Source organism: Lynx rufus, unplaced genomic scaffold (assembly GCF_022079265.1).
Source record: "Lynx rufus isolate CCGP_SWC_20201006 ecotype Redwood Valley unplaced genomic scaffold, mLynRuf1.p SCAF_17, whole genome shotgun sequence".
Lineage (NCBI taxonomy): Eukaryota > Metazoa > Chordata > Mammalia > Carnivora > Felidae > Lynx > Lynx rufus.
The window spans coordinates 33,211,439-33,235,696 of NW_025814831.1; the positions used below are offsets into that span (position 1 = coordinate 33,211,439).

Below are 24,258 nucleotides of genomic sequence, written 5' to 3' on the forward strand. Positions count from 1 at the left end.
ATCATCAAATGATACAAACAGGGCTCCCCACCACCCCCGAGAGAGCCAGTTGTCAGCCATTTACCGGCACACTACTGGTTGGAGGCCCCCTCTTGTCAGGGGCCAGAAAAATTGCCGGAGGTAACAGAAAGCCAGTTTATCTCCGGAAGTCCATCAGCCCCGGGATCTTTCCTGAGGCCACAGCTGCTGGGGGAGGGTCCCCGGGACAGCTGCCACCTCACCCCCCCAGGAAAGAGAAGCTCAGCTTTGTCCTTTGGCGCAAGCCTCAAGCCAACCCTTGTTCTTTATTTGCACCGACCCTCTCGGCCCAGCCGGATACCGGAGGGAGCTGCGGACTTCTGCTCATGCCAGCTCTTCCCCCAGGTCTCTCTGCCCCCCAGGGAGAAAGGACACATAAATACCACCCTCTGCAGAGCTGCGGGGACAGTCTGGGCCGGCCAGCACCTGACCCCTGCCCATCCTCTCAGCTTTCCCACCACTTCTGCCCTTCAGCTTCTCTGTCCCGAGCCAATACCAAACTCACCATCCCCACCTCACTACTTTTTGCATTGCAGTTGTCCCTGGAAAGCCCTCCCTGTCGCTTTTTATCTGGCTGAGCCCTTCCTTGGTGACCAGTCCAGCCTACAGTGCTGTCTGAGCTCTTCCTGAACTTGCTGACCGGTCGGTGCACTTGGCACCCAGCACCAATATACCCAGGTGTTCTTCTTGTCCTGAGGAGATGCTGGGTTCCTGGGGGACAGGGCAACGCCCCCTGTGACCCATGGGCCAAGGGAGATGCCCCCTGCCTGTTTCAAAGAACTTCACACAGTAGTTAAGAGCATAGGCTTCGGCATCAGACAGACCTGCCATTTCTTGGCTGAGGGGCATTAGGCAGGTAAGCTCACCTCTCCGAGCCTCAGTTTATTTACCTATGGAATGGGGATGAGAACACCTATCTCGTCTGTTATTTTGAGGACGAAATGAGGTTCTGCTCATCATTCTGCCAATTCCCAGAGGGCCCGGGACAGGGCTGAGTGATGCCTTCCCATGCTCTGAATATGCATCACCCTAGGGAAGCGTGGGACAGACCAGCACAGGGTTGCCTCCTGGGGCCCTCCTCCCCTCCTTTCAATGGCTTCTGAAATACTGTGATGGACTGAACTGTGTTCCTTGAAACACATATGTTGAAACCCTAACCCACAATGTGACTGTATCTGGAGATGAGATCTCCAGGAAATAATTAAGGTTAAGTGAGGCCCAAAGAGTGGGGCCATAGTGCAATAGGACTGCGGCCTTGTAAGAAGAGGAGGCTTGCATTCGCTCTGCCACATGCGGATGTAGGGGGAGGGCAGCCGTCTGCAAGCCAGGAAGAGAGTCCTTACCAGAATCTGACTGCTGGCACCTTGATCTCCAGCCTCCAGAACAGTGAGAACACACATTTCTGTAGTTTAACAGAACAGTTGAACAGTTTAAGAGACTGTTTATCCCCATCTATGGTATTTTGTTATGGGAACCCAATAAAGACAAATACCTTCTTGCCTTCCTGATGCTTCTGGAGACCCCTCCCCACTGAGGGTAAAGCATTGTGCCAGGGACTTGGTTGGGGAAGGGAAGGATGTGATCGGTAGGTGATCACATGACTCACAGGCAGGGAGAGAACAGGGGCTCTGGAGTCAAACAATCCCCATCCTTCAAGCCATGGTCTCAGGCAAGCTCCCAGTCTTGCTGAGCCTCCCTTTCAAAGCTTCTCTATAAAATAAGGAATGCATGTATATGTCTCTTGGGGGCTGCTGTGAAGATTTATCGCTGAGTTCCTGCTCTGTAGCAGGCACTGTCCTTGGTGCTAGGGATACAATTGTGGGCAAGAGAGACACAAATCCCTGTCCCCATAGAGCTTATACTTGGGTATGTGTAGTGGGGAAGCAGCCAGTAAATAAATAAGAGAGAGAGGCCATTTACCAGATGCTAATAAATGCTATAGAGGAAAATAAAGCAGGGTTAAGTAAGTAATGGGGTGAGGGGTGGCGGGGTGGGGGGTAGGTTTCAGGTTTCAATATTAAACAGGGTGGTCAGGGAAAGCCTGATTAGGAAGGTGACATTTGAGGAGAAGAAAGATGTTCCAGGCAGAAGAGCCTCAGGTGCAAAGGTCCTGGGGTGGGAAGTGTGTCGGGCCCTGGAAGGAACTGCGAGGCTATGGTGTGGCTGCAGCAGGAGCCAGGCAGAAGGCGGCAGGATCAGATCACTGGGAACACCAAGGGCCCACACACCATGCATGCCAGCCTAGCCTCGTTCCAGCTGTTTTCAGCTTGGTTTGGGTGGGGGTCAGGGTCAAGGGAGAGGAGCTGGCATGAACCTGGAGGCGGAGGGTGACTCCCCGGCTGGCAGGGATGAGTATCGCCCAACAAAGGGCACATTTGGCAGGCAGCCTTCCAGGTCCCAAAGAGCCACCTTTCCTCATAAACCTGTCTCAGTGACAGCTCACTGCTCCAGCGGATGGTTCTCAGCTTCCTCTCAGCAGGTGGGGGCCCAGGACCCCAGTGCCCCTGCACAGAAGGGCACCTCGTCTTCCTGTCCCTTTCGTCAAAGTCCCCTTGCTCCCAGACAATCTCATTCTGACTGCAAGCCAGAAGCCATCTCCTTCTGTGCCCTACAAGTTGGCCGGCTGTGCAAGGGCTGCAGGTAATCCCCACTTATTCAGCTGTTCTCCTATGTTGGCTCCCCCGCTAAGTGTTCTACATGTACCGGAGTATTTGATCTATGTAACAATCCTGGAAGGCAGGACTCTTGTTCCCATTTTACAGATGAGGAAACTGAGGTGAAGTAATGTGTACAAGGTCACCCAACTAGGGCAGAGGTGGGGCTGGGATTGGAACCCACAGACCACAGTCCCTGCTCCTATTCTGCATGTGGAGCCGCTTCCCCGTTCGTTCGTGCCGGCACCCGGGCAGCAAACCGGTGGGCCAGGGGCAGTAGGTACCACGGCGGGGCTAGCCAAGAGTCAGAGCTCTGCCACATAGCAGCTGTGTGATCGGGGCAAGTCACCTGATCGCGACGCCTCAGGTCCAGGTATGACTGAGGATAATAATAGTAGCTATATCTCTTAGGGTTGTTGGGATCATTAAATCAGTTAGGTCTCACAAAGACTTAGAATATTGTGTGACACGTGGTAAGTATTCAATGAACATTTACTTTTATTACTGCTATTATTTATTATTACGTTCGGTGTCTGCAGCCACCTCCCCTGGCCTCCTTTCCCATTTGCACTCACAAGGCTCCTACCGGCTGGCCTGCTCCTGTCCTGCAGGCACCAGGCACTTTCCTGCATCTGCCGCTCCCTCCTGTCTGAAGCCTTCCGTCCAGGGCCACCTTCAGTCCTGGGTGCAGCTTTGTCTCCAGCCCTAGGCCCCTCCTCGGCAGCCCAGAGAGTGTGAGCGTGGGCAGGGGTCTGCAGGGCCGGCTGCCTTCTCTCTCAGGCCCTAAAGAATAGTATTTTCATGTCCAGCTTAAGGGGCGTTTGCAAGGTGCCAAGACGCTCACTTTGCTAAGTGTTTCATTGTCATTTTTTTTTAAGTTAACTTATTTAAGAGAGAGCGTGAGTGGGGGAAGGGCAGAGAGAGAGGAGAGAGCGAGAATCCCAAGCGGGCTCCCTCCCCACCATCAACGTGGAGCCCGAAGCGGGGCTTGAACTCGTGGACCGAACCTGAGCTGAAAGTCCAACCAACCGAGCCACCCAGGCGCTCCTGCGTTATCTTTTTAAATCTCTCACAGCCACTCTAAGAGATGGGGGTATTTGTGTTTCTGTAGCCTGAGGAAACGGAGGCACAGGGAGATTAAGCAGCTAGTAAGAGGCAGACTTGGAACTCAGTTCCGTCCACAGACGCAGCTCGTGTTCTCAACTGCGGTGCTCTGGATGCCTGGCCCTGCTCTCCACTCCATATGGCCCCTCCCGGTCACTCATCACCTGAAATTGTCGGTCTTCCTGGAGCCCTTCCCCGTGGAGAGACTGCAAGCCGCTGGTCAGCTCAGTGGGGCGAACATTCACGAATCACCTGGTAAGGCCAGGCGGGGCCCTGGGGCTGGATAAGTCCCTGCCCTCGAGTTGCTTAAAGTCAAATGCAGGCGAGAGAGGATAGAAATCAATAATTAAAAACGAACAGCTAATCGAGCTCCTCCTTTGTGCCAGGCACCGTTGTGTGTGTTAACTCATTCACTCCTCGCATCAGCTAGGTGAGGTAACTGTAGCCTAGAGACGTTAAGTAATATGTGCCCCAGATCACACAGCTGGTAAGTGGGGGAGCTGGGATAATTACAAAGTACCAGGATGCACTGCACCACTGTAAAGCACTGAGTACCCTGTGACCCCACCATCAGCGGGGGAGGGGGGGGGTCCTGTAAAGCACCAGGATCCCTGGGACACTGTAAGCACCAGAGGAAACTACAGCATTGGAAAGCACTGGAATACCCTGAGACATTGTAAAGCACCAGGATACCCTGGGACACCATAAAGCACCGGGATACACAGTGACTTGCAAGTTTGTATGGGGTACAGGAAGGGGGCAGACCAGGGAGGAATGAAATGGTTTAGGTGTCCAGCCAAGGGCATTCTCGGAGAGAAAGTGACAGCTTGAGCAGGGTTTTGAAGAATGAATAGGAGTGTGTTAGGAATCTGGGAGGAAGCCAAAGGGGGAGGGGGGCATTCCAGGCAGAAGGAACAGCATATGTAAAGAACAGTGTGTTCAAGGTTATCAAAATGTGTCTGGGATTACCGGCAGGTAAGTGCAAACAGGGTGGGCAGTGGTGTGGGGGGAGGGGCAGTAAGGGGACCAGAGCAGGGTGGGGCTGCTTCTTGCTGATGAGGGGGGCTGCCAGCTTAGGTGGACAGGGTGGAGACAGGTGCCACCCAACACAGGCAAGGGGACCCTGGAGGGATTTCCTAAGTTTTGCCTCCACCTTTTACTCCCCTCCTCGGTGCTCTGAAAGCGACAAAGGCTCAGCCAGAGCTGGATGGTCAACACTGGCCTCGCGATCAATCCAGCTGAAAGTGAGAGAACATGCCGCTTAGGCCCACGGGTCCTTCCTGAGTTGGGCAGGTCCTGTTTAAGACAGAAAGGGATCTACTTTGCTGAACTTATTCTTTGGAGATGCAGAAGCCAAGCACGGGAGTGGGGACTGGAAAGGGTCTTGGAGCACAGAGAGAAATTTGGAGTTAGGGGAAATCCTGGCGGGCTGTAGGGAGGAGGGCTCATGGGAGAGCGCAGAGGAGAGAGGACCCAGAGAAGATGTGGGAGTCTGGGTCCTACAGTGTCTAGAGACAGTGGTGAAAAATCCCATCTCCGCTGATGGCAAGATGGGGTGCCTGGAAGGCTTGAGAAGACAGGGCGCCAGCACTCAATGAGACAGCGTTCACACTTCGGTGATTTAAATGCCTCTTCCGCCTTTCTCACTGCCAAACCTTCTCTTCAGCATAGTCTACCAGACTCACAGATACCTTGTGTGAGAGGCGGGTGTGGCCATGTGGCCACGGGGTAGGGTGGGGGAGAGAGAGGGATGAGCTGAGTTCGTGCAACAAGGACTGCCTACAGTGGACGGCACATTCCTTCCAAAAACAAGGAAACAAGAGTTTAGAGCCTCGTGAGGAACACAGAAGCCCGGGTGCTGGTTTGGAGTTCCTCGGGATAAAGTTAACTCACTCTCCAGATGGCAGCGAGAGTCCAGTAAACGTGAGAGCCACCCGTGGGTTACGTTTCTCAGGAAGATGGCTATCTAGCGTGGCTGCCCCTTCTTCCCCAGATACAACCTTCCAGAAGAGGACCAGCACCCAGTCTCCCTTATCCTTCAGCCTTTTGGGCATTGAGAACGACTGTGGGTTTGGAGCCAGGTGAATCCTGGAGTCGGGAAAGGACAGCTTATCAGAAGTCCTTTTCAGAATTGATAGAAGGAGGGTAGAAATGACACAGCCCTCCCCCCCCCCCCGTGTGTGTCCCTTTTTGCTCATTCCGGGTGGCCTGGTATGCTCAGGGAGTGCTCATCCTGGCCTTGGCCACTTGTGTGGCATTAGGTCTGAGGCGGTAGGACAACAGGAATCCTACCTGTGAAGGGCACGAGTGATGACAAGCTAGGGTTTATGCAGAGCATCAAGCCCAAGAGACTTTTTAAAAATGTTAGTGCAATTCTTCAGACAATACAGTAAAGACAGGGTTAATCTATAAAACAGATCTAGTGCAGAGGCACTGGGTGAAATGGGCGGAGCCTTGGAGCCCCTCCCTGTGCTCCCCACCCCCTTGTGCTAAAGTCAAGGCATCTCTAGAGTCATCCATGGAACACAGTTGAGAAACCTCAGTGTGATCCACCCCCATTTTGTAGAAGATACACTGCCGGCCAGTGAGGGGAGATGCTCTCATGCCTCAGCCTGGCCCACGAAGCTGGTCACTGGCAGAGCTGGGACTGGAGCTCAGAGCTCCTGCCGCCAAGCCTCGGTTTACTTTCCGGCACAGCCCCATCCGCTCTCAAAGGAAATTGCTTTGTTATTTCCAAGTTCTTGACATAAGCTAGCTGAAGTGTCCTGCTTGAGGCCTGACCCCTATGCAGGTGGGACTCATTTTCAAACAGGACATCAACAGCCACTAGGGACTGGTCCTGGGGTTGGGGATGGGGGACGTATGACTTGTTTGTATGAACTCGCTTAACTTCGGGAGGCTTAGTCCCAGCGAATCATTAATCCAGTGAAGCCTGAATTAATATAGTTTCACTGTACAGCTGTGAGATTGTGCCCATCTCCTTAGCCTAAGGACTCAGTGGAACCTCAATGTCACCCCCTCAAAAGGGGCAAGCGTCGTGACAGAAGGATCTGGGGAGATCCCGCAGCTGCCAGCTTGCCCCCTCCCACCATGCTGTCGCACTGGAAGAAGTGTGGAGACCACAAACTGATTATAAAAGGAGGAGTCTGCGGGCACCTGCCAGCTGTGATAAAACAAGCAGAAATGCTACAGCTGTGTTCGTGGGACACCTCCCACGGCTGTGCAGAATTCCACGTGCGCCAGAAAGCGAGCGCAAATCCCAGCGTCACTAGAGGCTGAGGCTGGTGCATGGAGGTGACACGCAAGGCTCTTCCCCTCAGCCCTTGGGACAGCTCGGTATGGCCACGTCACCTCTACGAAATGGTATCTCGGAACCACGGATGAAACTCCCAGATCCCAATTCCCGGTGGGAAGAAAGTCTCCCCGGATCGTTTTGGCATGATGACCACCATCTGCACAGATGATCTTTCTACACCCGGGCTGGTTATAACCTGAGATGTGGGAAATGTAGCACTTAGTGGACACTAAGTGAGTCTTAGCTCCCTGAGACACAGACCCACCAATGTTCCAGGAGCGTGAGCATTTGGTCTGGTAGGACAGCGTGCACGTGAGCTGCTGCCGGGCCGGGTTCGGGGCCCGTTGGCCACCTTACATGGGGGGAAGCAGGAACAGGGAGGAGCGCAGAAGCTGCAGGAATTGGCTGGGCCTTCCTCATCAGGGTCTCCGGCCCTGGCATTTGTTCAGGGGGCACTGGGGGGAGGGACAGAGGCCAGGGAGAGATTGCACCCTGGGAAGGTTGGCCTGCCTGAGGGACCGGCCCTACTGCAAGCTGATGCTGGCTGAGGCTGAGATGCCCTCCTCACCTTTCCTCCTTGTCTCTGAGCGGCCAGGCCTCTGCATCAACCCTGCTCACAAACTAGGGAGGACAGAGTCATCAATCAATCTTACCCTCTAGACACCTCTCCCAGCTTCTTATCTCTTCTAACTAATGTTTTGATTCCTTTCCCCTTTTGTTCCCCACGGTGTGTTGGGGGGGGGGTGAGGGAGGGGGGAAAGCTGATCCTTTAGCTCAAGGGCATCTTCCCATCCCAGGAAGGGCAAGGCTGCTCAGGCAGTAGGGTTTGGAGGCACAGGTCCCGAGATGGGCCCTGAGCCTGAGCGGAAGAGGTTTTACAGAACCCAGCTGGCCACGGCCGGTTCCATCTTGCCCATCCGTTATTTATGCGGCTCGGGAGACTTTCCAGGCCCCCTCCCCTTAGCTGCCCAGCTAGAGCATCGATCGCCCTAATGGCAAGGCTCTGCAGTGGCAGGGCTGGGCTGCCCCCTCCCCAAGCCTTCCTGTGGCCGCTAATTAGCTGAAGTCCAGAGACTCCATTCCACAAATGGGGAAGCAGGGCCCAGGGGGCCCTGCTGGAAAGCGGGAGGGGACTAAGCTTAGCATCATGCCTCCCCCACCCCAAATGACTGTTAGTTTTTTCCTGAGCCCCAGGGGAGGGGGAGCCTGTCCAGTGGCAGCTCCAGAATTCCAGAAGGGGGAAAGGTGACAGTCTCCTCAGAAGGGGGCTGGAGGACTTGACCTGAAGCTGGCTTTGCAGAGCATGTGCACTGTTCTGACTTAGACTGGATGGTTTTTGAGTGGCTTTGGGGGCTGCTGTTGGAGAGTATGGAGTGGAGGTGGGGGGCGGGGGGCTAAAACCTCCCAAGCCTCCTTTGGCTCCACTACCCTGCTTTGAGCTGGGAGCCGTTGCCCCTGACTCCTCCCAGCCCTGGAATCAACTGTGGGTACAGGGCCTAGGTCCCCACCACTGTGGGTGAGGAGGGCAAGGAGACATATCCTGGAGTTCACAGGCCCCTAGCATGTACTAGGGATGCGATCGGGTGCAATTGGCTGGCAAGAAGAATCCTGGAGGACAAGACCCAGACTCAATGTAGCCACCAGACCCAATGGAGAAGGAGCAGTGGCTGCCTGGAGGCTGGAGAGGGGAGCTTCGTGCTAATGGTACTTGAATTTACAAGCAGCCTTCCCACCCACCCACCCTACTAGGCTGTGCGGGTAGAGACAAGGCTGCTCCTGGCACTCAGGAAGTGCGTCTTAGACAGCACAGCCCTGGAAGCCCCTCATAAGATGCCCTCCGAGCTCCCCCAGGCCTCCTTTTAGGGGAGGAGACATAAGTTTAACTTGGGAGGAATGCAAGTAACCTATATCCCATTAAATCCCAGAAAGAAACCTGGCAGAACCAACAAAGGTATGTGAAACTAGCTATGGAAAACGTGGAACATCCCCCACCCCACACACCTCCTTTCGTTCTATGTATGGTCTTGTAGAAATATTAAATTATTAATCCAAATAGAACATCAGAACCAACCACATCTCTGTGATCTGTGATCTGTAGTTCTGGAAACATCTAAGGCTCTGCTTCAGGACAGACTCGTAGTGGGATGGGAAAGAGAATCTAGACACACTCCTAGTTTCCTGGAGGGGTCATGCCTTCAGGGAGAGGCTGGATCAGGATCTGAGTTCTACAAACCATTCTAATAGCAAGTCTCAGAACTCAGATTGATTGGCTTGAGGGTGGAGACAGTCCAGAAGGTAGCCCATTGCTCCTGCAACCAGCATTGGGAGCCTCCTGTAAGTTTAGGGCTGTGAGCCATTCCCTCAGTACCTTCCTCCAATAAGGAGCCCCTTCCTCCAGTACCTTGTAGGCCCATTTATAAGTGGAAAGTGACTACTGACTGACATCTGGTGAATCCCCTCTGAGTTGGGGACTGGGAAGCTGGTCTGAAAGACAGGGCTGGGGCTGCTCTGACCCTCTCCACCACCCCTTCCAACAGATCAATCCCCTCCCCTCCCCCCCTCAGTCTCTGTGCCTCTCTACCCCAGCTCAGTCCCTCCTTTCAGGCCCCTGTGTCTGAAGCACTGGGCACTCTTTTTCCTGGGCCCAGATTTTTAAAAATTAGCTCAAGGGACAGTCGGAGGGGTTACCAAAATTACGCCACCACCAGTACGTACAGACCCTTCCTGGCCCTTCCTCTCTCCCCTGGCCTGAGCCTTTCCGCAGGGCCATAGGTGGAGCTAGCAGTGTGCACAGGTGAAGTAGGGGAGAGGGGTAGGACACAGGAACCCCACCTCTAAGCCCGATGCTAGATGCCTAGCGCGGGGCGGGGGGGAGGTTGTGGAGATGATGGAATTGTCAGTGGGGATCCCAAGAGGATATCTTTGGCTGGAGATAGGGCTTCTCCCTCCCCAGGAGAATCTAGCCCACCTTGACACAGATGGTCTCCTACCATGGCCATGATCTCTTCCGCCCACACCCTACGTCCCCACTGGGGCTTATATCCATTCCGCGGAGAATTCCCCACCGCCCCCAGGCCAGCAGGCCCACGCCAGCTCGACCAGTAACCGAGAGAATGACCCCAGCCCCGACCGAGTTCAGTATCTTCCAGGGAGAGCCAGGATTGAGTGAAATAGGGCGAGGCCAAGGTCACAAAGGAAGTCAGAAGCAGGATGGTAATATAGAGGCCGGTACCGGGTCCTTAGGCCCTGGGCCCCCCTCCCCAGGCGGTCCTCACCGGGCGCGGAAGGCGCACTCACCGCCGGGACCACTTGGCCGACGGCCTCCCGAAGGGCCGCTTCCACAGCACTCCGTAGAGCTGCACTTTGGTGCTGATGTCCAGCGCGTCCGAGTCAGTCTGCTCCAGAGACGGCGAGGGCGACACCGAGTTGGACTTGGACGTGAACATCCTGCCTCGGCAGGACTGCCCCGTGCCCGGCCCACCCTCTCCCCCGGGCCGGTACAGACGCTGGGGCTCCGGGCGAGGGCGGGCGCGCGGCAGAAGGCTGCGGGGAGGCGGCGTCGGCCGGTGGCTCCGGGCTCCGGGCGCCGTCGGGGCGCGTCCCGGCCGGCAGGGACGCGGAGCTGCGGGGGCCGGGACCCGCCGCCTGAAAGCGCGCGGGGTGGGGAGCGCGGCGCGGAGGGGGCGCGGGGAGCGCAGCCTGCCGCTCGGCCTCGAGATTGGGGCGGGCCCGGCGGGAACCCGGCGGGGAGGGCCGCTCAGCCTCCAGCAGGCAGCATCTCCCCCGGCTCCCCGCGACAGCCCCAATTCTGGTGGCCCCGATTGGCTGGGAGGGGCAGGTGAGCTAGCTGGAGGCCGGCCGCGAGCGCCAATCAGGGCGGGCGCCGGCTGGAGGGCCGGGCTCCGCGCGTCCGGAAGGTCCCGGCGGGTCGTTCGGCCCGGGATGCGGCCGCAGCCTTTCCCCACCCCCACCCCTCGCGCCAGGCTCTCCACCCCCCCCCATCTCCACCCCCGTTGTCGCTGGCGTGCAGACAGGCCCTACACAGAAACTGGGAACTCGTGTGCTTTGTGATGGGCTTGGAGTCTCTCCTGGAGACACCTCGGTGTCTGGGTAGAGGAGAGCAAAGAGCAAGGGTTTGGTGTCAGACAAGCGGGCTCCGAATCCCAACTCAGTCCTGCGGCCCCGAGAAGCTGCAGAGAGCCTTGCTTCCTGCACCTGTAAAGCAGGGATGCCAGTGCCTCCTCGGGCAGGGCGCTGGCCAGGAAAGACTTCAGTAAGTGCCCGAAGCGCCCGCCCGGAGAGCAGGCTCCCTGCCTTCCCCGCCCCATCAGGTGGGTTCCGCTCGGCACCGCCGCCGCCGCCTTGCCGGGATCAGATTCCTTTTCCCAGAACTTGGTCGTCTGCGTCGGCATTTGGAATTCAGTGCCAGTCCCGAGCGTCAGTGCAGTTTGTGTCCGTGATTAATCTGCGCGCCGGGCGGGTGTTCCCGGGCGCGGGCGCTCCAATCACATCCGCTCCTCTCTGTCTCCGCTCTGGGCCACCAGCTCGCCTTCACGCAGAGGCAGACGGCTGCCCAGCCCCTGGGGACCGCGGGCGGAAAGGCAGCGCTCGGAAGGCGGGGGGAGTGAGTTTGCGCAGTCGGCCCACTGGACAGCCCTGGGGTCACCCTTCCCCAAGGCCGACAAGCCACCTCCGCGCCCTGGAGAAGACCACTCTCCCCCCTTCAGGGGGCTCTGATTCCTCCTTTGTTAGAGAAAGAAGTCGGTTTGGAACGGAAGTTTGCGAATGGGTGGCCTCAGAGCCACGCTGGTTTATGGATATACTTTATTAATTTGCCCAAGTAAAAAATGATCTTTCGTCTTTATCTGAGGAAGTTTCCTTGTTAACTGTGTACGCAGAGTAACCAGCGCCCAAAGTAAGATGCAGAACATTTTCCTCACTCCAGAAGGATCCCTCCTGCACCTTGCCCAGGCAACTGCCATCTCTCGCCCCCTCCCAGGCAACTACTTTCTCTTGCCAACATTTCTACACCTTAAAAAAAAAATTTTTTTTTTTAATTTTACCGCCTAAAATGCTTTTCTCCACAGACCCACCGCTCCCTATTTTCCTTTGCTCAGCTCGCTGTGCTCATTCATTACCTGCCTGGCTCCTCCCTGTAGCCATTTGACTTTGTGATCCTCAGTAGATGCTCCCCAAGGCCTTCCCAGGGCTAGCAGTCCATGAGTCCACTTAAGAAGGGCCCTCGCGGGGCGCCTGGGTGGCGCAGTCGGTTAAGCGTCCGACTTCAGCCAGGTCACGATCTTGCGGTCCGTGAGTTCGAGCCCCGCGTCGGGCTCTGGGCTGATGGCTCGGAGCCTGGAGCCTGTTTCCGATTCTGTGTCTCCCTCTCTCTGCCCCTCCCCCGTTCATGCTCTGTCTCTCTCTGTCCCAAAAATAAATAAACGTTGAAAAAAAAAAAAAAAGAAGGGGCCTCGCAAAGAGCACCCACACCCTCCCCCTAATGAACTCTGGAGTTCCCAAGCCAAGGCAGCACCAGTGCTGGCTGTCGGAAGGGGCCTATCCGGATTCCCTTGGGCCCCTCATGGCTCACATGCCCCTGCAGAACATCTCAGGTCCAGCCTTAATACAGGGCTCAGGGCCTGGGTCCACCAGGTGGGGTGGGACAGGACCAAGCAGATGACGGGAGCCCGTGGAGAGTGCAGAGTGGATATCTGGCACGCTTTGGGGCTCTTTGGGACACTTGTGCTATTGCACGAAAAATTTCTGACTTTGGGAGTCCTGCTTTTTCCCAGACGGAATCAAGAAAACTTGTGTTAGGAGCCCGTGGGGTGGAATTCATGGGTCAGGGGTACTAGGACAGGACTTCGAGAATGCAGGTGACAAGCAGGAAGAAAAAAGCTTGCGTAGGCATCGGTTTCTCAAGGGAAGGTGGTACCAAGGGCATGTGACTTTGGGGGCGAGCTGCGGCTGGGAGACTGCGTTTGCCCTGCAGCTAGCAGTATCCACACTGGCTGCAGTGGCCGTGGCGGGAAGGGGGCACGCAGACAGCAGCGGCAAGGGCTCTGCAGCCCCAGCTAGCTCTCTCATCAGCGTGCTTCCTCAGCATGGTTTTGGGCGGCATTCCTGGTGGCTTTACCTCCGGACAGGCCTAGTTCTCTAGCCCTGCCAATATCCTTTTAATATATTAATTCCTTTTCTGCTTAATCAGGTCAGGACCAGCTTTGGCTGCTCATGAAGGACCAGTGATGAGCTCATGAGCCATAGGAGGGAGAAAGGCAGGGTACCTGGAATCATCCTTAAAGGAAACCCTTCCCCAGGAGAAGGGCAGCGTGAGCCCAGATGGTGTCCGGGAAAGATTTGGTGTTTTTACTGGAAGAAAGAGAGCACAAGTGTCTTCAGTGGTGAAGAGAAGGCAGTCTTTACCCATGCCCTCTACACACAGGACACCTGAACAGACCTTAGCTAATGGTGGTTGAGGTAGGGGCTTGAATTCGTGAACCATGATATTATGACCTGAGCTGAAATTGGACGCTTAACTCACTGAGCCACCCAGGCGCCCAACATGATTTTTATTATTATTTTTAATGTTTATTTATTTTTGAGACACACACACACACACACACACACACACACACACACACACACACACAGAATCCGAAGCAGGATCCAGACTCCGAGCTGTCAGCACAGAGCCCAGCGACGCAGGGCTCGAACTCACGAACTGCGAGATCATGACCTGAGCCGAAGTCGGACGCTTAAACAACTGAGCCACCCAGGCGCCCCAACATGTTTTTTTAAGGAGTACAACATGGTTTAATACATGTATATATTGGAAAATGCTTACCATTGGGGGGGGGTATCAGCTGTGGCTGTGAGATTATGTTCCCCATGCAGTGTTATTAACTATAGTCATTATGCTGTACGTCAGATCTCCAAAACTTACTAATTTTATAAGTTAAAGTTTGTACCATTTGACCACTACCTCCCCATTTCCCCCACCCCCAGTCCCTGATAATCATCATTCTACTCTTTGGTTCTATGAATTTGACTTTTTTTTTTTAAGTTTATTTATTTTGAGAGAGGGAGAGTGGGGGAGGGGCACAGAGAGAGGGAGAATCACAAGCAGGTCCGCACTGTCAGCGTAGAGCCCGAGGCAGGGCTTGAACCCACAAAACTGGGAGGTGGTGACCTGAGCTGAAACCAAGAGTCGGACACCCAACCGACTGAGCCACCCCATGAATTTGACTTTTTAAGACTCTACACGTAAGTGAGACGGTAGAGTATTTGTCTTCCTGTGTCTGGTTTATTTCACTTATCATAGGGTCCTCCAAGTTCACCCATGTTGTTGCAAATGGCAGGATTTCCTTCTTTTTACGGTTGAATAATATTGTGTCTACATGCACTGCATTGTCTTCATCCATTCATCCTCCTTCCACGGTCACTTGTGTTGTTTCCTTATCTTGGCTGTTGTGAATAATGCCATGTCTTCAAGATACTTCTTTCCTTTGGATGTATATCCAGAAGTGCGGATTGGATTATACTTTTTTGCTATCAAGTTTCATGTGTTCTTTGGATTTTAATCCCTCATCAGACCAACGATTTACAGATAGTCCTTTCCCATTCCACACGCTGCCTTTTCGTTTTGTGGATGGTTCGCTTGCCAGGGTTTTTGGTTCGAGGTAGTCCCACGTGTTTATTTTTGCTTTCGTCGCCTTTGGTTTTGGTGTCTTTCGGTGAATCTTCATTTCGTAACGACACAGTGGTGGTTTGGTCCTCGCGAGACAATACCACTCCTGGCTTAGGTATCTTCCCTGAGGGATGATACCATATATTTTGCCCCTTAAAAACCACCAGAGGGTGTGTTTATATTGTACGTAAGCACCTCAGCTGGCACCTGGACTAACAGCCCTACCTCAGTACCGTTATGTCCATTTCAGTCCCTTGCCCATTTTCTGATCAGGTTATATTGAGTTATGTGAGCTCCTTATATATTTTGGATATTAACTTACCAGATATATGGTTTGCAAACATTTTCTCCCTTTCCTTAGGTTGCCTTTTCATTTTATTTCCTTTGCTGTATGAAAGAACATACATTATCATAATGCGTTGCTTTTATCCAGAGTCTGCGGGCTCATAGGATAGTCACCATTGTTCCACGAGACAGGTGTACCCATCACACATGGCTAGCCCATGGTAAGGAAATGTGTGAATATTGACTGGGATCCAGCTCTCTGATCTTACACTTCAGCCAGAGCGAGCCAGACACAGTCTTCCTTGACCCACTCTAGTCAGGAATGGGCAGGCATTCTCACATGGGAAACGGCGACAGGGGCCTCCCTGGAATCACATCCTGATTGGGCCCCCAAAGCTCCCAGCAACCCGGACAAGAGCGAATCTTCCCATGGCGCCACCCCCTCAGTTCCCAGCCCTCTTTGTCCCCGACCCCACTCTCAGGCAGGCAGGCCAGGCAGGTGCCAGGGGAAGGACCCAGGAATGTTCCTATTTTAGGTTCCCTGAGCTGCCCTGACACCGGTGTCAGCCTGATGGCTGGACCCAGCACAAGTATCCCTAAGGGGCCAAGAGGGAGAAGAGGCAGAAAGATCTGGGCTCCAGGCCAGGCCCTGCTGTAGCATCAAGTCTCTCTCGTGGAATCTCTTTCCTTCCTCCAACCCTAATTCCATCCCTCGGGCTCCTGTCCTGGATTCCACAGGTTATGGCACTAATTCAGCCTAAACGACACCACCATCCCTCGGGTCATCTTGGCCTGACTCCTGTGGACCTTTGCCCCTCCTCCCGTTCTAGCGCTGTCTGCCTGCCTTGTTTGGAGTTGTCCTCTGTGTGTGTGTGTGCGTGTGTGTGTGTGTGCGTGTGTGTCCCTTCCGGACTGTGAGCTCCTTGAGGACAGAGTCCAGGGCATGTAGAAGGTGCTCAACAAATGCTTACTGAACCGATTTGTCTTCCCTCGGCCCCTATGGGGCCGTAATTTCTTGTTTGTTTGCAAACCAAATGGAGCCCCAACCCCTCAGGGCCTCAGTTTTCCCTCGTGAGAACAAAACAGAATCTGTGGTGTGGTTGACAACGTCTGAGAAAGCAATCTTTAGATGGCAGGCTTGTTGCCTGCTTTTAGTGTGAAGACGGGTTTAAATCCAGGCCCTGCCATCCGTTGTGTGAACTGAGGGCAATCACGGGGCATCTCTGGGCCTCGGTGTTCTCTCAGCCCCACTGGATGTCTATCCCTTCATCCCAACCTGCTGTCCGGGCTCCCGCTTCTCTTCCCCCCACACTCGGCCCCGGTGCCCTCACGCCCATTCTGATATTCTGAGAAGCCACCAAATTTTCACAGCTCCTTTTCACTTGCCGTTCCCTCAGTCCAGAATGCTTTTCTTCTCCTCTTCCCCCAACTCCTGCTTTAAGATTCAGCTCAGATGACTCATCTTTAGGGATGCCGCACGAATCGTGTTCCACTGGGACTGCATTTTCTAAGGCCAGGCATGAGTCCTAGTCTCCTTTACCTGCCCGGGGCTTGGCTACCCCTCCCCTCGCCCCCAGGGGAACCCAGGAAGGGGGAGGTGGGGTACAGGGCACCACACGCATGTTTGAAGCCAGTAGGCCAAAGGTCTAAGGGGGTGGGGAGCCAAAGGAGAGTCTGTGCGGGCGCAGACCAACCGCCCTGTGTCCAGGCACCCCGCACTTGAGATGCCTGAGCTGGGAGTTTCTTACATTGACCACATAGTTCTGTTCTCATCAGCGGTTGTTAGGCTTTGGCCCTCTCTCTGCCTAACAACTGCTCACACCCAGGGTTGCCAACGTAGAAGTGTTTCTGGGGGTGGCCCAACGGCCTTGCTGCCCTGCCAGCCTGCCAGCTGCTTCACAGCACTAACAAGGTCCCCTGGCATCCAAAGGCATCATCGCACGCTGCTCAGGAACATTGAAGGGATTCAGTGCTCCCCCTCGTGGGTGCTGTGTGGATTAAAATGTATACATTAAGTTGGCTTCCAAGAGGAAGTTCATTTCACTGGGGGAGAGGGGATGTGTTCAGTCTGGCCAATAGGCCTAAGGCCATTTATTGTTAGGATCTCACACACTCTCCCAGAACGTGTGAGCAAGAGCCAGGGTGCTGGCTTTTCATCTGGAAGAGAATTAGCAGTTCATTGGGTCAGATGCTTGGGCCCCAGCATTAGCTCCATTTTACTTGATGAAAGCCCTTGGGCAAGTGACTTAGAAACCCCTGAGGCTTCGTATATCAAAAAGGGGCCCTGCCAACTCTCAGCATCGTGCTACCCTCGGAATGTTTTCTCCGGGTCCAAGAGCTTATGTTCTTTTCTGGTTTCTCCAAATACCAAGCGAGAGAACAAAAGCGAGGGTCTACTCACATGCCTGCCCCTCCTGCTCCTACCTGCCCCCTCGGGACAGGGGAACACCTGATTCACACAGGGCCTGGAGAGCTGGAAGAGGTGGAGGGTGACGACAGAGGTTTCGTGTTCCGTGATATGTCCCCTTGAGTCAACCGGGGAACAGAGGGGACAGGGCTTTGGGGGAGGGAGAACCACAGGGTAGAAGGAAGACTGAGCACTCACCTGGTCCTCTGTATGTAACTGTAACTAACACAGATGTGTGGAAATGGGGGGGGGGAGATCTTTGAGCCCCAGCCAGAAAGTGGGGGAGACAAGCAGGGATGAGGGAGGAAAAGTCACCAAGCCCCACCTTGAGGTGCCGGAGGAACCTCTGGACCACCGCGCCCGTGAACCCTCCGCCTGGTGATAGGAAGTCAGAGGCCAGCCGGGACTGCACCTGGGAAGGCTGGAGGAGAGGCTGCAATCACTAAGACCCCGGCCGGGCCCTGTTATCTGTGGGATTTTAAATCTGGAAGCACAGATGTCAACTAGGGGACCAACAGGTCCCGCGCACCACCTGCGGCTGCCTCCCGTTTGTCAGCCAGCAGCACCGTCTGTGAAGAGTCCACGTTCTGTCGAGTGCCACCAGGCCTTTGCCACGAAGGTCCTCCTGCCCTGAGAACCGTTCCCAATGCTTCACGGCTCATTCTGCTCTACCTGTGAGTTCAGCGCAGGCTTCTTCTCCCCCTGGCTGTTGTCCCAAAGCCTCGCTCTGGGTTCCTCGCCCCCCATTCTCTCAGCCTCCCAGTACCCACCTCATTCTTGGCAACTGTGTTTCCTTGTCTGAATCCCTCTCTGAATCACACGCTCTTTAAGGACCGGGAGCCATCCCTCCTCCCTTTTGAGCACTCGGCACTCGTGAGGGCCCCGTCTGTAGGAAGGGTTCACTTGATGCTGCTGAATGAAGAGGTAAGGCTCAGCTTACATCCCGTTCCACCTTCTGGAGAATATAGGATCTATGCCCTCCTACACATGACAGCCCTTGAAGTCTGACGGTGGCTATCAAGTTCTGCCCCCGAGAACGTTCCAGATGAAGGCAAACATCCAGTTCCTTTGACACCTCCTCACATGCCCTGGCTTTCCATCCTGTCTCCACTGGGCTCCCTCCTCTCATGGCTCTTGTATTTGTCAGGATCCCTCTATAAATAAGGCAGTCAGAATGGGACACACGTTGTCCCTCATGTTCTGACCCAAATTTACAAACTGGGGAAGCAATAGCTAACATCGCAACAGAAATCAGTAGCTGAGCCAGAAGTGGGATCCAGATGTTCCGGTCCCCCATCCGTCACACGGTACCTTACTAACATTAGCTGGTCGTGGATTAGGAACCCAAACCCAGTTAACTTCCCACCTGTACACTCAGCCCCATGCACTGACTCCTCACCTCTTTGCTGACTCTCAAACCCTCACCTCGGTGTGAGCAAGGGCAGAGCTGCAAGTAAGGCCAGCAGCTGGTCCTGCCACCGATTAGGGAGACAGCTGGTGCCAGGGAAGTGGGGGGCGGGGGGACCACAGATTAGAAAGAAAGTGCCTCCTTGGCACACCGATTCATTTAACAACACGTATCTATTGAGAACCTAGCTTCCTGGAGCTTGTATTTTGGCAGGGAAGGACACAGTAAGGATATATATTATAAAGCAGATTAAAAGATGACCAGTGCTACAGGAAAGGAAATAATAGAATAGGGTAAAAAGTACTGGGACACGGTGGGCAGATTAGTTTTAAGCAGGGTGGTCACAAGAGGCCTAACTGAAGGAGGCTTTAGACCCAGACTGGAAGGACGCGAGGGAGCTAGGGGAAAGGGCATTTTAGACATAGGGACTGGACACAAGGTTGCTTATTTCTGACATTATAAAAACTACACCGTAGGATGCTGCCCTAGCTTGTGAAGAACTAGAAATGAATTTACAAATTGCACTTCCATTAAAATCTCTATTTCCAGGGCCAGTTGGTCTCAGCCTCTGTATTCTCATAGAGCAGCTCTGCCCTTTGAAATGAACCCACTGCGATTGAGATCTGTTGCCTGCTTCTCTTTTCTGGGAGCAGGCAGCTACCTTCCTAAGTAATATTTACTAACAACCACGGCAAAGCAAAAATAAAAGTCAATGAATTAGTATGTCTGGGGGCACCTGGTGTATTGAGTCCTTCATCTCCCCTCCCCCTTTCCTTAAGGATATCATATAGTGGGCACATCTTTCTCTGGCCTTCAAAGATTTTCATTACCTTTTCTGATGTTCAGATGTGGGTCAAGTCTAGCCATCAAACAGAGAAGCAAACTGCCAAGAGAGGAAGTAATGAGCCACTCACATAAGGTATGCACTAATAAAAATTTAATATCAGAAAACAAATCAGAAAACAGCAAAAAAAAAAAATTTTTTTTTTTTAACCATTCACAATTAACGTGGAAAGAGACAAAATTATAAGGCAGCCATCCATGGAATGATTTCATGTTTACAAAGGATCCAGAAAAGGGGACATTTAAAATCACTCTTCAGGCTACTGAACCAGGGGAAATGCAGTTTTATCCCATGAGACTTCCAACTTGCTAGAAGATGCTATCAGAAAAAAGACCAAAGCCAAGTTCCTTGTGTTTAGGCTGAGCATATCTAGAGAATTCCCAATGGTTGTCTCCTTTCCTACAAGTCACAAATTTCCCTCAAGTCTCCTGAGGCGATCGATCTAGATGTCTCAGCTACAAAGGGGGCTACATCGTTGGCTTTAAGTTCATGGCATCTCCCAACAGTGCTCTCGGGATCATTCTGTTTTGACCAGAAATCTTCGACGGTTCCCCTGTAGATCACCTTGCACTGCAGTGGTTTTAGAAGAATCTGGTCATTATTCTCAATCTCCCAAGGGGCCCAGGAGCCATGTAGGCAAGAACATTCTCTGGGGGCTTGTGCTGTTGGCAGACAGCTCCCGTGTTTAGTACCTGGCTACCATGTGTCTGAGGGGCATAATATACTCCGATGTGGGGGTGTCCTCCTAGCTCTAATCCTCCAACAAGAGAAACACCAGGAAGTGACCCTTAGAAGTAGGCTGGTAAGAAACACACTTACATGGTCTCCTCTTTACAAAGAACTGACCCCTCCAAATGACCACCTCTCTCCGTTTTCTAATAATTCATTATACAGGAACACGGCTGACTCGGCTGTTTTGAATAAGGAAATAAAAAGGTAATGGGGGGAAGAGAGAACACAGAGCCTCTGCAGGTGGTACCGTTTCCAACTCGCTACATTCTGGTGCAGGAAAGCCACCAGACCTGGAACTTCGCCGCTTCGGGGAAATGGGGACTGATACGCAATTCACTGGGAAACAAGTGAGGGGAATGGATCAGTAGTGTTTTTCAATTTAATTTGCCATTTAAGAGTGCATCTGGAATCTGAATAAATTGATCCCTACCAAGGAAATGGAGTCAAATTGCAATTAAGATTAGCTTTGGTTATGAGGAAGGAAGGACCATGCTTTTCATCAACTGCATCTCTCTGGTAGCCAATAATTCCATCTGTAATCATGGCAGCAGCTTAAGTATTGCCAACGTTTTCCAATGTGTGAGAGCGTTAAGGCATCTACATCTAAAGCGGGAGGCAGTTTTAAACAAGAGGAAAACAGAACTGAAATGTGCCAGTAAGCGACCACTGCTGTGGTCTCTTCTGGGACACTGCCCACCACGAGCAAGTTCTTCCCCCGGTGAAGAAGGCCTCTGCCATGCTGCTTGGTCCCCTGCTGCCTGAAGATGCATCTGAGCCCTGTAAGATTAGTATGGCTATTTCTGCATGCTGACCAGGAGACACAGGAGTAGTTCCCGAGGCAGCAGCTTTAAAATCTGGGGAGGCCCATAGCTTCTGAGAGCTGATAGGCCTTGAAAGGTTTGCTTGTTAATGTGAGGTCCAGAGGGGAAGGCAAATTTGGAAGTCTGATGGTTCAATCCTTGCCAGAGTTCAAGGCCCCACCTACCCAGCAAGCTATTCTAGCCACACTTTTAGTGATGGCAGGGCACTGCTGCAAGAGGCTTTGGCCAGCAGAACAAATTTCTCATCATTTCTCACACAACAGTATGGCAGAGAGTGCTGCCATCCAAACCAGGCCAGACACTAAAAGGTACTATTTATTTAACAAAGTAAATGTCCAGGGAGAATCAAGGCAACCATGACATCTTGAAGGACCACATGAAGCCCCAAGACTCTTCATAAGTCAGAGCTGCTATCAGGAAAAGTCACTCAGACTTTCCACGCTGTACCTTCTGCTGGTTTTAAGCGCGTATGCAATGGCTGCAGCCACTATACGAAACCGCCTCCTATTTATGCTACTTTGGTCTACAGCCAGCAGGGGGCTCTCGAGGTCTATTTCCATAGCTGCTGACCCAGTGACAAATCTAGGACGGAAATAAAGAAATTACAGGCATGCTGGCATATACGTCATATAAAACATTTTACGGACTCCTAAACCCACTGCCCTGAAGAAAACGGTCTTGGTTCCCTCTTTCTATAGTGTGTTTTTGAAATGGTACAGAAAATCAAAATAAATTAATAACACAGTATTATACACTGAGTCGATAACACAAAGTTTTACAGGGACTTTGGCAAACACGGAAAAATCATCCTAGTTTGTTAAACGCTTTTACTATCTCAATTGTTTAAATTACCAGAATATTAGTGACTGCATCATCTCACGTATGAGGAAGTGACATTTTAAGGGCTTAGCAGAGTTGCATTTGACACAAAAGTGACTTCATTGAAGGGAATAAAGTAAAGAGACAATTGTCATCTTCATCATCACCGTTCAAGAAGTGGTTGTCCTGATGAGAGTTCAATTCACACAAATCCTAACGTCGCTGTCAGCAGTGAGCAGCACATTAGAGGGAGGGGGTGCTGGAGAGGAAAGTCAGGAGGAAAGCACGGAAAAGATGAAGAGACAAGAGACAAGAAACATGATTTCAATAAGCTTTAAATCAAGAGGCAAACACTTCCCACTTGTGATACATCGTGACCGTCTTCATTGCTGCAGGTGCTTATGTGACGCTGACCTAGCACTTCCCACGGGACACCGAGTATTCTGCCGGAGGGACTGCCGGTCTGCTAAGATAAATACTTAAAAAGAAAAAAAAAAAAGGGACAACATAGGTTTTGGTAATCTCAGTTTTAAAAAGATTACTACAAAGATGTCAGTCACTATCCAAGTTCACTTAAAATTAATACCCCTCAATTTCAAAAGGTACTTTGGGATCTGACTGCTCTTGAAGGAATGGCCGGGGGGAGGCCTGAACCTACCAGAACTTGGCTCCTCTGTATGAATGCATTGTAGGCAGGTGTGCTGCAAAAGAGAACTTAAAAAGAAATACTAGTCACCTCCTCCGATGCTAGTCCATCTCTGTGGCTCCATTTGATGGGAGGGCGGGCCCTCTTTAAAGAGGCAGATGTGAAAGGAGGTGTTAAGTCTCTCCAGACACCCCCTGTTCAATGGACAGCTCTCGAGTAAGAAGTCAGCTTTTAATGTGTCTTGCCGTCATTTTCCTGACTCTTGCCCCAGGTAGATGACAATTCTCTTTAGCATCTAAGACAGTGGACATTATGACCTTGATCAAGGCATGTGGCAGAGATGCTAAAGCACCAGTCTTACACGGTGAGAACCATATTAAAAATCAATGGATAAAGTAAGCGGCGGAGCCTCTAAACTAACAAAGAGATTTAGCTTAATTACAGAACACTGTACTTTCATAATTACTATTTCATCGTGAGTATGAAGTTCTCCACTTTTCCTTAAAATGAAATTCCATCTTCCCTGAGAATAGGGGTTAAGAGAAACATCAAAACTCAAAATGCCAAGGGCCCTTTAAAAAACAACACAACGGAATGTCCACATCCAGTCGCGGTGTGTCGTTTCTTGTCTAAAAGCTTTCCATGACTCCAGGTTTTAATCTCACCTCCCTCCGGACTCTAGGAACACAGGTGGAGATGGGCAAGGTGAGACAAGACACTGAGGAAGTGAGCAGCTGTCACGCGCTGGCTGTTCTCACCGGATGCTGGACAGCCACGGACTGAGGCTGGAACCTGACGTTTAATGCTGGTGTCCTACTGACAGGATGAGTGGGATGAGGCAACCCAGAACCAGGGCTGCCACCTCCAGGCGGCTGAGGCCCCTCCCGCCAGTGGGGTCGGGTTTGTGACTGTGCCCCATTCCGCCCACCTCCGGGAGGACATGTACTGTGGCAACATAAAGAAATGTCCCGGCAGAGAAAAGCATGGCCACTCCAGTGGCATTGACCTCTGAAAGGGCTTCTTTACTGCTCTGTGAATTGAGAGAGACAGAGAGAGAGACAGAGAGAGAGAGAGAGAGAGAGAGGAGAAGAAGGAGAACAATTAAAATTCAGGGTCAGGAAGAAGTTCCAATTAAAAAAACACTCAGTATTCACAACTGGTGCACTATGGGACACTGGGGACATCTTGAGATCAGAGCAATCTTGTGATTGATGAGAAGCTTCCAAATAAGGGTTTAAGACTATTGATACTGTACACAATTGCTTCTTCAAGCAAACATCAAGTCTGGATGAACAGGTCTGGCATGTATTATTCTTACAATGGAATCAACGGCATTATTAATGCAGATATTAAATTTTGTACATTCACTCATTTATTCTACTAATAGTTAACAAACATCCCCTATACACCAGGCTCCAGGCCAGCTGTTGAGATACAGTGGTAATCAACTTCCAGCACCTGCCCTCAGAGGCTAGAAACATCTTATAAGCTAATCTTGACACAATTAATTTCAACTTTTTCTATTAAAAAAGTGGACC

General features: G+C 52.4%; 2 protein-coding genes across 2 annotated transcripts in view; both read right to left on the reverse strand.

The window, feature by feature from the left end:
• Window positions 1-10,517, reverse strand: part of PLEKHD1 (pleckstrin homology and coiled-coil domain containing D1) — a 28,906-nt gene extending 18,389 nt beyond the window's left edge. The window contains exon 1 of the mRNA XM_047079664.1: window positions 10,369-10,517. Within this exon, the coding sequence (XP_046935620.1) occupies window positions 10,369-10,517 (149 nt within the window). The remainder of the gene's footprint in view (window positions 1-10,368) is intronic.
• A 9,266-nt stretch (window positions 10,518-19,783) lies between these two features.
• SLC39A9 (solute carrier family 39 member 9) overlaps window positions 19,784-24,258 on the reverse strand; it is a 53,005-nt gene continuing 48,530 nt past the window's right edge. The window contains exon 7 of the mRNA XM_047079437.1: window positions 19,784-23,750. Coding sequence (XP_046935393.1) covers window positions 23,520-23,750 — 231 coding nt within the window. The 3' untranslated portion in view covers window positions 19,784-23,519. The remainder of the gene's footprint in view (window positions 23,751-24,258) is intronic.